General features: G+C 33.5%; 1 protein-coding gene across 1 annotated transcript in view; it reads right to left on the bottom strand.

The window, feature by feature from the left end:
- Window positions 1-10,470: 10,470 nt before the first annotated feature.
- The window catches only part of LOC127881464 (uncharacterized protein DDB_G0271670-like), a gene marked incomplete at its 5' end in the record, with an annotated part of 6,991 nt that continues 4,301 nt past the window's right edge, over window positions 10,471-13,160 (bottom strand). The window contains 2 exons of the mRNA XM_052429364.1: window positions 10,471-10,483; window positions 12,041-12,145. Of these exons, the coding sequence (XP_052285324.1) occupies window positions 10,471-10,483; window positions 12,041-12,145 (118 nt within the window). The remainder of the gene's footprint in view (window positions 10,484-12,040; window positions 12,146-13,160) is intronic.

Raw genomic sequence — 13,160 nt, 5'->3', positions numbered from 1 at the left:
CCCTGAATAGCCTGTGCGGACTGCACAGGCATATATGGGAAGACACTTTACGCACATGCATTATGTCCAGTTTTCTCAGAACGCGCCTCAACTTGAACTTCCTTAATGGATATGATGTGCGCCTTGCGAACGGGAGGACAAGGGATAGCGTCCCATTAGATCTTTAGAAGACATCAAGTATTAGTTCTACCCAGGAAACGTACTTAAAAACGTTTCATTAAGCCTTCGGCTTTCGATGCAACCGAACTAAAAAAAAAATCATAGCATTTTACAATATAAGTGAAACGAACATTAACAAATAATATAGCATTCTTTATTATTGTTTTTTTTATCGGATTGCAAAGATAGCATTTAAAAAAAATATAATTGTACATTCCATTTGTTTTCTTTAAAGTTACAATAACATTAAGTTTGGATGCAATTATCATGCAATGTCGTACAAACTTTAATACGCGCATGTAGTTTATTGAGCAACGCAAACATATATTTCATTTATAAAATGTGACAGAATTGAACTTGTATGTGTGCATGCTCAGACTTAACAACAAAATGCATACTAAAACATAGACTATATCCATTGTGCGCAATCGTATTACAAAGTATATTGTTTAGGTTAAGGTTCGGAAGACGTTCTTTGGCTGTTAAACAAATCTCGCACCCCGATGCGTTACTGTTACGAAATACATACACTCTGCAAGTTGATTGCATTAAACAACTGATTCAATTCAGTTTTTACCTTTCTTTTTTATATCAATATCATTAACGAACCACTGCTTAACAAATAATATAAGTAAACACACGAACAATGTTATAATAATTATGATGATGGTGATTATGACGATTAACCTGGCGATGAGGATAAGGATGAGCATGAGCATGAGGATGATAATAATGGTGGTGGTGGTGGTGGTGGTGGTGGTGGTGGAAGTGTTGATGGTGGTGGTGGTGGTGATGATGATGGTGATAATGATGATCATAATGATGATGATGATAGTAGTGATGATGAAGATGATGAAGAAGATGATGATGATGATAATGATGGTGTTGGTGGTGTTGTTGATGGTGGAGGAGGTGATGATGATGATGATAATGATGATGATGATAATGATGATGAGAATGATGATGATGATGATGATGATGATGATGATGATGATGATGATGATGATGATGATGATGATGATGATGATGATGATGGTGATAGTGATGATGACGATGATGTTGATGATAATGATGATGATGATGATAATGATGATGATGATGATGATGATGATGATGATGATGAGGAGGAGGAGGAGGAGGAGGAGGAGGAGGAGGAGGAGGAGGAGGAGGAGGAGGAGGATGGTGATAGAGATGATTACGATGATGTTGATGATGATGAATATTGCGATCAAGTTAAGGATGAGCATGTGCATTTGCATGGTGATGTTGATGATGATGATAATGATGGTGGCGGTTGTGGTGTTGATGGTGGATGATGATGATGATGATGATAATGATGATGATGGTGGTGATGATGATGATGATGATGTTTGTGGTTGTGGTGGTGATGATGATGATGATGTTGTTGTTGATGTTGATGATGATGATGATGATACTTGACAAGTATGGTAAGTATATGGAGAATCAGATATCCGGATATGCGTTACCATCCACAATTTTTTCATCATAATTTACAGTTTGTTTGCATTTAAATTGCAAATAAGTTCAAACGCGACAACACATGTAATCATTTCCATGGTTGATTTCAAGCCCGCTTATTTCATAATTTTTTTTATCAACATATTTTTATATGAATGCATCTGTAATTGAATGTCGCCCTGAGCTATTTTAATTTAAATGGATTAGTACTTGAAAATGGATAACTACTTGAACAGAGGCCATTATCAATAACTGTTCAATCTGAAAGCAACTGCGTAATTTTGTTGCTCGCGCAAAGTTCAAAAAGGTAAACACTCTAGCGCTGAATTGAATCTTATTTAGTCTCGGTTTTTAATACAATACATCAGGTTAAATATAATTATTCCGTTACAAAAAAAATCATTAAACCTCATTTCGTATTAAGGACAACCATGTCGAATATTGGCATGTATTGTATTTCATGGATCACACTTAAAAAAGTCAACATTTTTTATAATATGTACAATGCCGGTGTTAGCGCACATTCAGATTGCATATTTACAGCATATACTCGCATTTAACAGTATTGCTCATTGACGTTACGTTGTCATTTTTGAAAATGCAGGAACGAACTCAAAACCTTTTTATTCTATGCAATAGATATTGAATTTTTAATGTATTTGTATTTTAATAAAAGCGGTGAAACATTGCCGGCATTCATATTGATATAACTAATAAAGGGTTCTTATGCACATGCATGCGTCCGTTATCGAAAAAAATCAACAACAACTACAACAAACCGTTAAACATCGGTCGAACTATTATTAAATAACCTGTTATATTAAATACTGACAATTTTTAATGGGAATGTATCCACCTCGCGTTGCGTCGTTTTTTGATACCGTTCACAATACACAGTCGATAGACGAAACTATCGTCCGGCAGGTTTGGCATGTCTGCCACTTGCACTGCTCGATTGGCCATTGTCCGCTCGGGTACTACTTACATGTACCCCGGGTACTTTTAAGTATACAGACATGTACCCCGGGTACGGTAAATATACTTAAACGTACCCGGTCAATATTCGACTGTACCCGAGCTGTATTCCCGCCCCGAATCCGATGTCGTAAAACGCTATACTGATCACCGTCAAATGGTTTTGTTTATCTTAACAAACTTCTCTTTTAAAAAAGCCTGCATCAACATGTTTTTTGATAATGAAATTCAATAATATAAATGCCATTTAGCAGAAAATCGATATAAATGTGAGCATCATTGATTAAAAAATTAGCCGACAACTACCGATTTAGCGTTAACATTCCAGGGTACGTTTTAGTATATGCCCCGTACCCGGGGTACATGTAAAATCCTGCCTTTGGTAATTCAATCTTAATTTTTTCAAATATGGGGCATAAGTGTTCGTTAGGATCTTGAATTCATCAATCGGTCGACTGACGAAAGACACGAAAATTAATGCCTGAAGATTAAAAATGGTTTTACAGTATATTTAACAGTACCGGGGGTACACGTAAGTAGTATCCGAGCCGACAATGACCAATCGAGCCTTACTAAGTAAGAGTTGACAACAGATTGTAAATAAGTTATAAGTTGTTATATTCTTCAAGCTGTTCAATGCACTGTTAAAATTAAGGTACATAAATGTAATTGCTCGACAGCGGACCATCGTCATTTCTAAATAGAGAATGATAGGTAAGTGTTGATTATAGATCAGATTTATCATGAGAGGCTTAGAAAACAAAAAGCACGAGCCTTGGCGAGTGCTTTTTCGTTTTCGTGCCGAGCATGACACACCTGATCTATAATCAACACTAACCTATTATTCTATTTATCTCACTTTTTATTCAGTAAACCTTTTTATTTATACAAGATTAGTTTAACTGGATAATTTCGCGTTTTCATGAGTGTTTGTCTACTTTGATAATGACTGTAGTGTAACCAAGGTCAGTGTATTACTCCGCGTTCCAAAAATAACCGCTGATCAAATAATATATATTTTTTAATAAGAATATCGTTCTGTGACAAAGAGTCGTGCGATATAAATTACAATTTTATTCATATTGAATTGCAAATCTAAATTGTTTATAAATAAATATAACATTTAGTTGTTATATACAAGGAACTTCATTTGTTTTCAACGTAGCCTAACAACGTAGCACGTACCTTTGATTATACCAGAAATTTAATAAACGGGGCGTTAATCAACCGAATTCGCTGTACAAGTGGGATTAAATTGTTTTTCAATCACCAAAAACCATCAAGCTGTTTGTGGCTACTAGCTTGCGCTAATTGCCGATTACTTATCGAGGTTCGGAGTATTTTATATGTTTCACATCTTTCCGTTATGTCGTCCATAGTAAATGAAAATTGCAATATCATCCGATATTGCATGTTGATACTGAGGTACACTGTTTGTAACCGGCGATATTGTCTGATCTAATATCGTATGTTATGAAATAACTGAGGGATTATATCAAAATACACCGTCAGTTACTAACGGTGTAACTAAAAATGACTACAACCAACGTTCGTCTATGGTCATGCGTTGGCCTTTCGTTGGTCCCAGGTTATGCAGGACCACACAATCTTTCGTAAATCTTCGAAGTTTATATCCCAGTACAAATTCATTAATTTTAATGATATCTTTATTACTGCGTGATCTCTTCAAATTCGTACTTAAATATACGCACACAAAGTATTTTACACACGTTGACGTATTAAAACACTAAATAGAAGTTTAGAAGAATTGATTTTCAAATTTTCGGAAAAAGACAAGCACCCGGTTAAAATAAATGTTCCTCTGCTGAAACTCGCATGTGCTTCATGTACAATAGACACGTTTTAGTTTTTTCCCCAATTACGAATACATTTATCTGTGTCATCCTAGTGATAGATGTTCATTTGTCTTCATATAAGTTCAGTTTTTATAGATGATATGTGTTTGATTTGATGAATTGTTCGTTTTTATTCAAGATTGATTAGACAGAAACATGTTCAAGCCGAAACTATTGTTTATTTAAAACAAGACTATAAATCTAAATCGATAATCTGCCGAAATCAGTAATTCGTTCATATGCTACTCTTTCTAACTTTTGTGAACAATTTTAAATTAAAAAAAACTGTACATTTTTTTTAGCTTAATATCGATACTTATGTTTCAGATTTTTCGACACCAATGAATCCATCAACATGATTTCTTCTCTCGTCAACATTGTAATAACGTGCATCGCACTGTTACTGCATTCGACATCTACAATCTGTAAGTAAATGATACTTTTCATCCATATATTTCGATAACTCTTCCACTGTTGAGGTGAAGAAATCAAATGCGCGAGACTTATAAGTCTATTTTATTTCCGGGTTCAATATTTTAAACAATAAATAATAAGCATGTAATAGCATGCTGTTCCAAATATAAACATCTTTTAGATCACGTAAAAAATAATTTTGCATCAGGTGAAATACCTTCATAAAGCGCAAAATTTTTACTTGCATTTTTTAACACTATGTTTGAGTTTTGCAGACAAATCGTCGAATATCTGTTTTATTTCTTAACCCATTAAATAATAACCATTAATGTAAAAATCTCTATGATAAGCATGCATATGAATCAACTATATGCATGTGTATTATTGATCAGGTTATAGTAGCGAAGTAAAAATCTCATTGACGTAACAACATTAAGAGTGTGAAGCCAATTTTTGTAACACCGTTATTACGAAAACTAACCTTTATACACGCATCCGTTTTACTAAGGGATTTGTAGTACTAAAGATACTTTACTTAACTAGTACATTGGAACCGTAAATATATGAACGGTGTTCAATGAATAATCAAAAGAAGCGATTTATCGAGAGCTTTAAACTTAATTAGACTTGGTATTTTATAGGTTATCATCACGAGAAATAATCGGGTTCTGACCTTAACACAACAATGTTGAAATTAATATGATACAATCTTGTAAATCATCTGACATGATAAAGTTTTACTTTCAAGGTAGACTTGACATTTTGTTTTTCAATCCTCGGAAAGGTTTTTTTAATCAATTGTAAAACCAATTAATATAAATATAAAGCTTAAAAGTAAATGTGAGTCATTTGTGATAAGAAATTTAGTAACCCGTTCCTAACACCCGCTATTAAAGGCTAGATTTAGTTCTCAAGTATGTTTAATTCTGTTTTCGGAGGCGTAAAACCATGTTTCCTTTAAATGATATTCAAGTGCAAAGTTTTGTCAGCAAAACCATAATTAATTTCAATGAAATGTTCCGTTATTGCTCATTTTGTAGATATTGTAGACTTTGAAAGTTGCGCATTTTGTTGCACATATTGAACATCGCCGCAACCAAACCAATTATTGTTATATCAATGTATTGAACAAGTGTACTGATCTGAGTCAGAAATGGAAGAAGTCGAAATAGTTTTGTGGAAATGTCCTTGGGATGCCTTCCAGCATAGATGTGAAATTATGTCGCAATTAAACCAGTGTTTCACGACGCGAAACCTTTAATAATTATGAGGGTCCTATTGACGACCGGTCTAGGTAAATGAATGTGTAAATCAATTTAGTTTTGATTATGTATACCAAAATATATATCAAACAATACGATCGCAGAATCAATCCAACTCGGACAAAATCATCAACTGTGAGAGATGAATGAAATGAATACAACTACAGCGTGATCGTTTAATGTTTTTTATGATTTTCTGATATCCGACCCTAAAATAAACAAAGCCTTCTTTATTCACATTACGTTTTTCAAAGGTAAGCAGTTCGAAGAATGTAAACAAATATGTTTTAACGGTATAAAATTGACTGAGGTTCATCCTCCTTACAAAAGGTAACAATATACATATGTTTTACCGTCGATCTAACACGGGTATACAAACAACAATCAATGGCAAGCATTTGACACCTACAACCCATCTTTATGAGTAAATGTCATTCATATTTGTGTTACTAAATTGAAAATATATATTTCCTTGATACATATATTACCTATCACATAATGTAATACGAAAATAATACTGTTGTTTTGATATAACGTATAATTATCCATCGAAGTAACCTGCATTAAAATATACAATGTCTTCATCTGTCTTAAAGCAAACAACAACAACACATAATCAGGATCATTAGCGGATAAACTTATAATTCTTCTTTCCCACACTTGGAAGCAAAATGTACAAATTAAGTTTCGGTTTCTTGTCATTTGTTTCTCTTTTCTTTTTTTTGTAACGTGCCATATTCATATATAATACTTAAAACTATGTGTACAGTTTGATCTTAATTCTACAAGATCTTTTCGTTTAACATCGCAAGGTTAATTATTAAAACACGTATAATTCAGACTCTCAAACGATTACCTTGGCTTTATTGATTATAAATACATTCATGTATTAAAAAGGTTCCATATGTGGCAAGATACACTGTTAGCATGCGATATAAAGAGTGTTGTTCAATTACCTTTAAAGTTCATCCATTACTATTTTATAGCAATTCTGCTTAGTATTGTTTTGTTTGTATTATTATTTTATTTAACTCTGTTAGTGCGCAATAAAAATGGGTTCTGTTATGGCGATAAGTCACGATCAAAGTCAACAGCGAACTTACCGGTATTGGTATAACTTTCAATGCCATTACAATCTCGTTTATAGACAGAGGTCAACAGAGGTCATTAAGCATGACTCAAAATTAAAATCTGAATTTTCTTTTGTTCTTGACAAATGAAACTTTTCACCAAGAGAATCGATCGTATAAACAATCACATGCCATTACTTTACTCTAAATGGTCGATAAGCAATTATGCCCCACATTTTTAATCCAATAAATGCATTTAAATGAATTCCAGATATATTTAGTAGTACATATTGTGTATCATCTAGCTAAAAGCAATAATACACAAAATGCTGAGTTAAATGGAAAATGAGACTGTACAATGTTTAAGATTAAACCATCCAGATAGTTTTATTCTTACACAATACAATACATAGAGGCACTATATAAATTAATGTAGTTGGTTATAATTATATTTAACCCGTTTTTATACACCACACAAATTTTAAATGTTCATAAAAACAGTTTCTTATGATTTCAGCAGCGGACCCCTACGTGGTATTGGCGGAAAGTAAGTTAAATTTAGATTTAATACATTTATAATTTATTACTTCAAAGTATGTATTTAAGAATGCAATTTCGTCCAAACAACAGTGTTAATGGTACACATCAACCACAAGTCCCACACACGTCGTAGCCGCATGATTATCAACTCGGTAGAAACATTGTATTTAAACAAACGAATATTCATTTAAGTGACATTATTACTGTATAGTTTTCTTTGTCAAGTGACAAAGGATTAGTTTCTTACGGTAGTAAATGGTGTTATATTCTGTCATCGATGAGCTATATTTATTACGTGAAGCCGTACTTGAAGTGTCTTAAATAAAATATTATGTGGACTCGATAATATGATAGCAGGCTTATCGAAACGGCAGAGGGACGATATAGCCTGTGTAAAAGGCGAATTTGCAAAGGTATACTGCTCGATACTATAACTCATAATTTACAAGTTCGAATCCCAATGCTATTAAAAAATGTTCATCATGTTTGTACCGTTTTCTCACTTCACTCAAAATGATAAACATATATATTTGGGATGTTGTTTGTGTATATCACAAACTATCAATTTAAACATAATCAACAGCAATAGATTCACAAATTATTCTGCATAGGGATGCACATTATTTTGCATAGGGATGTACATTATTTTGCATAGTGATGTATATTACTTTGCACAGGAATGCACATGATTCTTTTAATGGGTGAACATTATTCTGCATAGGAATATATATTATTTTGCATAGTGATGCACACTTTCCTCTATAGGGATGTACATTATTCTGCATAGAAATATACAGTATTCTGCATAGGGACGCATATTATTCTGCATAGGGATTTAGATTATTCTGCATAGGGACGCACATTATTCTGCATAGGGATGTAGATTATTCTGTTTAGGGATGCACATTATTCTGCATAGGGATGTACATTATTTTGCGTGTGGATGTACATTATTCTACATAGGGATGTACATTATTCTGCATAGGAATGCAAAATATTCTGCATTAGGATGTACTTTATTTTGCATGGGAATATACATTATTGTGCATACCGATGCACATTATTCTCCATAGGGATGCACATTATGTAGCAAAGTCATGTTTGTTCAATTAAGAACAGTGCACCTTCTGTAACTGTAAATGCCGAATGCAAGATTGGTATTTGCTCTTTTTAAAGTGCGGTTATGACCTTCAGGAAAAACACATCGTATTTACTTATTGTAAAGCCAAATATAAGTTCTTGATGTTTTTATCTTAATAAGATCTTTACTAAAACTTATGCAATAAGCAGTTCAACAAAGGAAAATTAATTGATTAATATACGAAAAGGATATGCATCTTGCAGTATTACCTAGTACTACTCACTGTCTTCACCTTTTGGTTATATTTGTTACCTGTTTAGTTAATGCTTGAAAAATACAATACGCACTATGAACTTTACTTTTCACAAACAGTGACAAGGGAAACAACTCCAAATATACTTCAGGGAGAGTAATAATTATTATTTTCTTAACTGAACTACGTGACTATAAAAGTTATAGTAATCAGATATTCTTTACTACCTTTCAAAGGCATTTATAGAATAAATATAAGTAGTCAAATAAAATCAACACATTCAACACGTTTCGAGTAATGCTTTGAAATAACAACAAAACAAATAAATATTCAAACCCGACCAATCCTAACAATTGGGTTTTACCCATAAGTTCTTTTACTATTTTACCTTCAGTTTTCATAATTTTGTAATAAATATATATTGCATCATACTGAACCATACTTGTCAAACGGATTTTGAGGTTTGCTTCCATTTATCAAATATACAAATGAGTATATTTGCTAAGGTTTCATGTTCGGTACGATAACTCATGATTCACAAGTTCGAATCCCAAAACTATTTGTAAAATTGGTTATCATGTTTTGAAATTTTTTTTTGCATTTCACTTAATTTGATACATATATAATCGGGATGTTGTTTGTGTGTACATTAAACAATTGTCATTTGAACATACCCGACAGCAATCGAAATACACAGTGGTACATGTTCTTTAAACCCATTTGTGCCTAGCTTCTAAGAAAAAGGCCTTGGCAAACAGCGAAGACCCAGATGAGACGCCGCATGATGCGGCGTTTTATCGGGGTCTGCGCTGTTTGCTTAAAGGAATTTCTGTAAGTAATATTCTCAATATAGAAAGAAAAATACTAGACATCCCTAATTTTGGAAATAAATTGATCCAATTAAGAAGGATGGGAGAATCCACTGGGCATAAATGGGTTAAATATAACTTTATGTTTATCTTATTCTTTTCTGCATAGACTTGAACATCATGTGGCAAAGTCATTCGTGCTCGATAAAGAAATGTTTTAAAGTGCGCCCACTGTAACTGAAAGTGCCAAAAACCCAATTGGTATTGGGTTGGTTTTTGAAGTGTTTGACTTTAAGGAAAAAAACATCGTATTTACTAATTGTACAGCCAAATGTCCTTTCTAGATGTTTTTTTTAAATATTTTTATTATAATAAAATCTTTACTTACAATAATGCAATAGGCAATAAAAACAAAAGGTAATTAATTAATAAATATCCAAAAAAGGATATGATTCTTGCAATTATACCTAGTACTCACACTGTGTTCCACCATTTGGATCTAATTGCTACATGATAAGTAATTGCTTGAACAATACAATTCGTATTATGCGCTTTGCGTTTCACAATCAATATCAAGGGCAACAACTGCAAACAATGAAAGGAGAATACAAATTAGTGTTCTTTTAACGTAACGGTGCAACTATTAAAGTTTATGACATGGTTGTTATTCTGCACTTCCTATCAAAGACATTTTAAGATATACAGTTGTATTAACCCATTTATGCCTAGCGTCTAGAAAAAAAGCCTTGGCAAACAGCGTAGACCCAAATGAGACGCCGCATGATGCGGCCTCTCATCAGGGTCTGCGCTGTCTGCTTTAATGAATTTCTGTAAGAAATATTCTAAATATAGAAATAAATATACTAGTCATACCTAATTTTGGAATTAATTTGATTCAATTTAGAAGGATGGGAGAGTCCACTAGGCATTAATGGGTTAATTTAAGTTCTACAAACACAAAAATAAGTAATAACTTCAGCACTGCTATAGACATCGTTTATTTATCAGCGTTTCCCACTTGTAAATCCTTGGAACATGAGATCACAGATCAAAATAGCATTGACACAGTACTTTTGACGGATTGACATATTTACGGACTGGTGGAAGGACGGACGTTGCCATTATTATTTGAACCTTGTTCTGAGAAAACTGGGCTTAATGCACGTGCGTAAAGTGTCATCCCAGATTAGCCTGTGCAGTCCGCACAGGCTAATCAGGTACGACACTTTCCGCTTTAATGGTATTTTTCGTTTAATGGAAGTCTCTTTTTACCGAAAATTTATTTTAAGCGGAAAGTGTCGTCCCTGATTAGCATGTGCGGACTGCACAGGCTAATATGGGACGACACTTTACGCACATGTATTTTGCCCAATTTTCACAGAACACGACACATTTTATGCCTCAAGCCTGGGGCATTATAAGTAAAACTTAGCATGATCCCATACTCAAACAAGTAAAAATCGTTTTACATGTTATTTGTTTCTTATTTACACCACTTGACCACTATTACATTATGCAGTTCTTAAATATCCTTTAATGCAAATCATAGTATATTAATACCCGGAAATTATTTTAGGTGTGATAATCTAAACAAATACGTTTAGCACCCGTACAATTAACATTATTCTCGATTTGAGTGTCGAATAACAAAAGAGCTATTCGAAATTGTAAACAATTCTAAAACAAGCAACATTTGATTGACATAATGAATTGGCATGCATATTTACATGCAGAATAACATTGATATTTAAAATAAAATAAATATTAAAACCCCACCAATCCTAATATTTAGGTCTGACCATTCATTATTTTTTTGCTATTATAAGTTTAGTTTTCATCATTTTGTAGTACATGTACTTTGCATCACACTGAATCATATTTGTAACATGGATTTTGAGGTTTGTGTAATTCAACACAACATTTGCATTAAATTGCTTAATGCGTTGAGTATATAAAAAATACCATTTGCCGCCATACCTACTTTGTGTTTTTGATATTGAAAGAAACAACATTTTATTTACTTATGTTGAACACGACTGGTTTTACATAAAAGTTTTACGAAACCAAAATGCTATGGAAATTATACTACTCTTTGCCTTTTCAGCGCAACCTGATTTTCCAGATATCGCAAACTCTGCCTACCAGCTCAATATTCCGAGCACTACCGAGGCTGCAGTCATTCCTGGAGCCCTCGACTTAGGACCCACTGCTTCCTCCATCGTCGACAGTATGACTGCTCGTTTTGTCCTATTAAGCAAAAAATAATAATTTTATACTGCATTAACAAGATGCACGAGTTAACACAACTAGTATCATTAATAAACTCATACGTTTAATATATGGCAATTATTTAAGAGATATTTATTTGGATTATTCACTGGAAATAATGCGCTATTTTAATTTTTGGCATTCATACATAGATGGTGACGTCACTACGTTATTGTCTGGTGTGTACACAGGTAATTTATCAAGCCTTTGGTTACATTACACTGTGAGCAAATGACCGATGTGCTCGGGTTGTACTGTACACACATATGTAAAATAAATAAGCCGCGTTCTGAGAAAACTGGGCTTAATGCATATGCGTATGCGTAAAGTGTCGTACCAGATTAGCCTGTGCATTCCGCACAGGCTAATTAGGGACGACACTTTCCGTCTAAATTTGATTTTTACTAAGAAGAGACTTCATTTAAACGAAAAATGTGCCATAATGTCATAAAAGCGGAAAGCGTCGTCTCTGATTAGCCTGTGCGAACTGCACAGGCTAATCTGGTACGACACTTTACGCACATGCATTATGCCCAGTTTTCTCAGAACAAGACACAAATGATCAGGTTGTTGTTTGATTTTTATTTTAGCGTTTATCGGTTTTTGTCAAACAAAGACGCTAGTGTGCTTATTGTGTCAATGCCTGCTTATTATAACACGAGTATTGCGCGTGAATACATGTGGTTTTCCGTTCTGTAAATAACACACATAAATTTATTAAAACAAAAATAAGCTATATGAAACATATTTTGGTATATGCTAATTTGAGTGCTTCATTATTGATTAGTTTGCGGTATTTATCTATTTTTGAGCAGCGTATTGTGTTTTAACAGGGTTCGACTGTGAATACTTCACGATGAAATTCACGAATCCAAACACAACGTCCTTAAAGCTGGTGGAGCTGAGCATTACCTTAAAGGTATCCTTATAAAAGAGCTGTTAAAGAGTGAAAAAGATCAAATGATTCCGTTTTATGCCCCTTATGTGGTACATA

The sequence above is a fragment of the Dreissena polymorpha genome, chromosome 5 (assembly GCF_020536995.1).
Source record: "Dreissena polymorpha isolate Duluth1 chromosome 5, UMN_Dpol_1.0, whole genome shotgun sequence".
In the NCBI taxonomy this organism is placed as follows: Eukaryota; Metazoa; Mollusca; class Bivalvia; order Myida; family Dreissenidae; genus Dreissena; species Dreissena polymorpha.
This window is presented reverse-complemented; position numbering and strand designations above follow the sequence as displayed.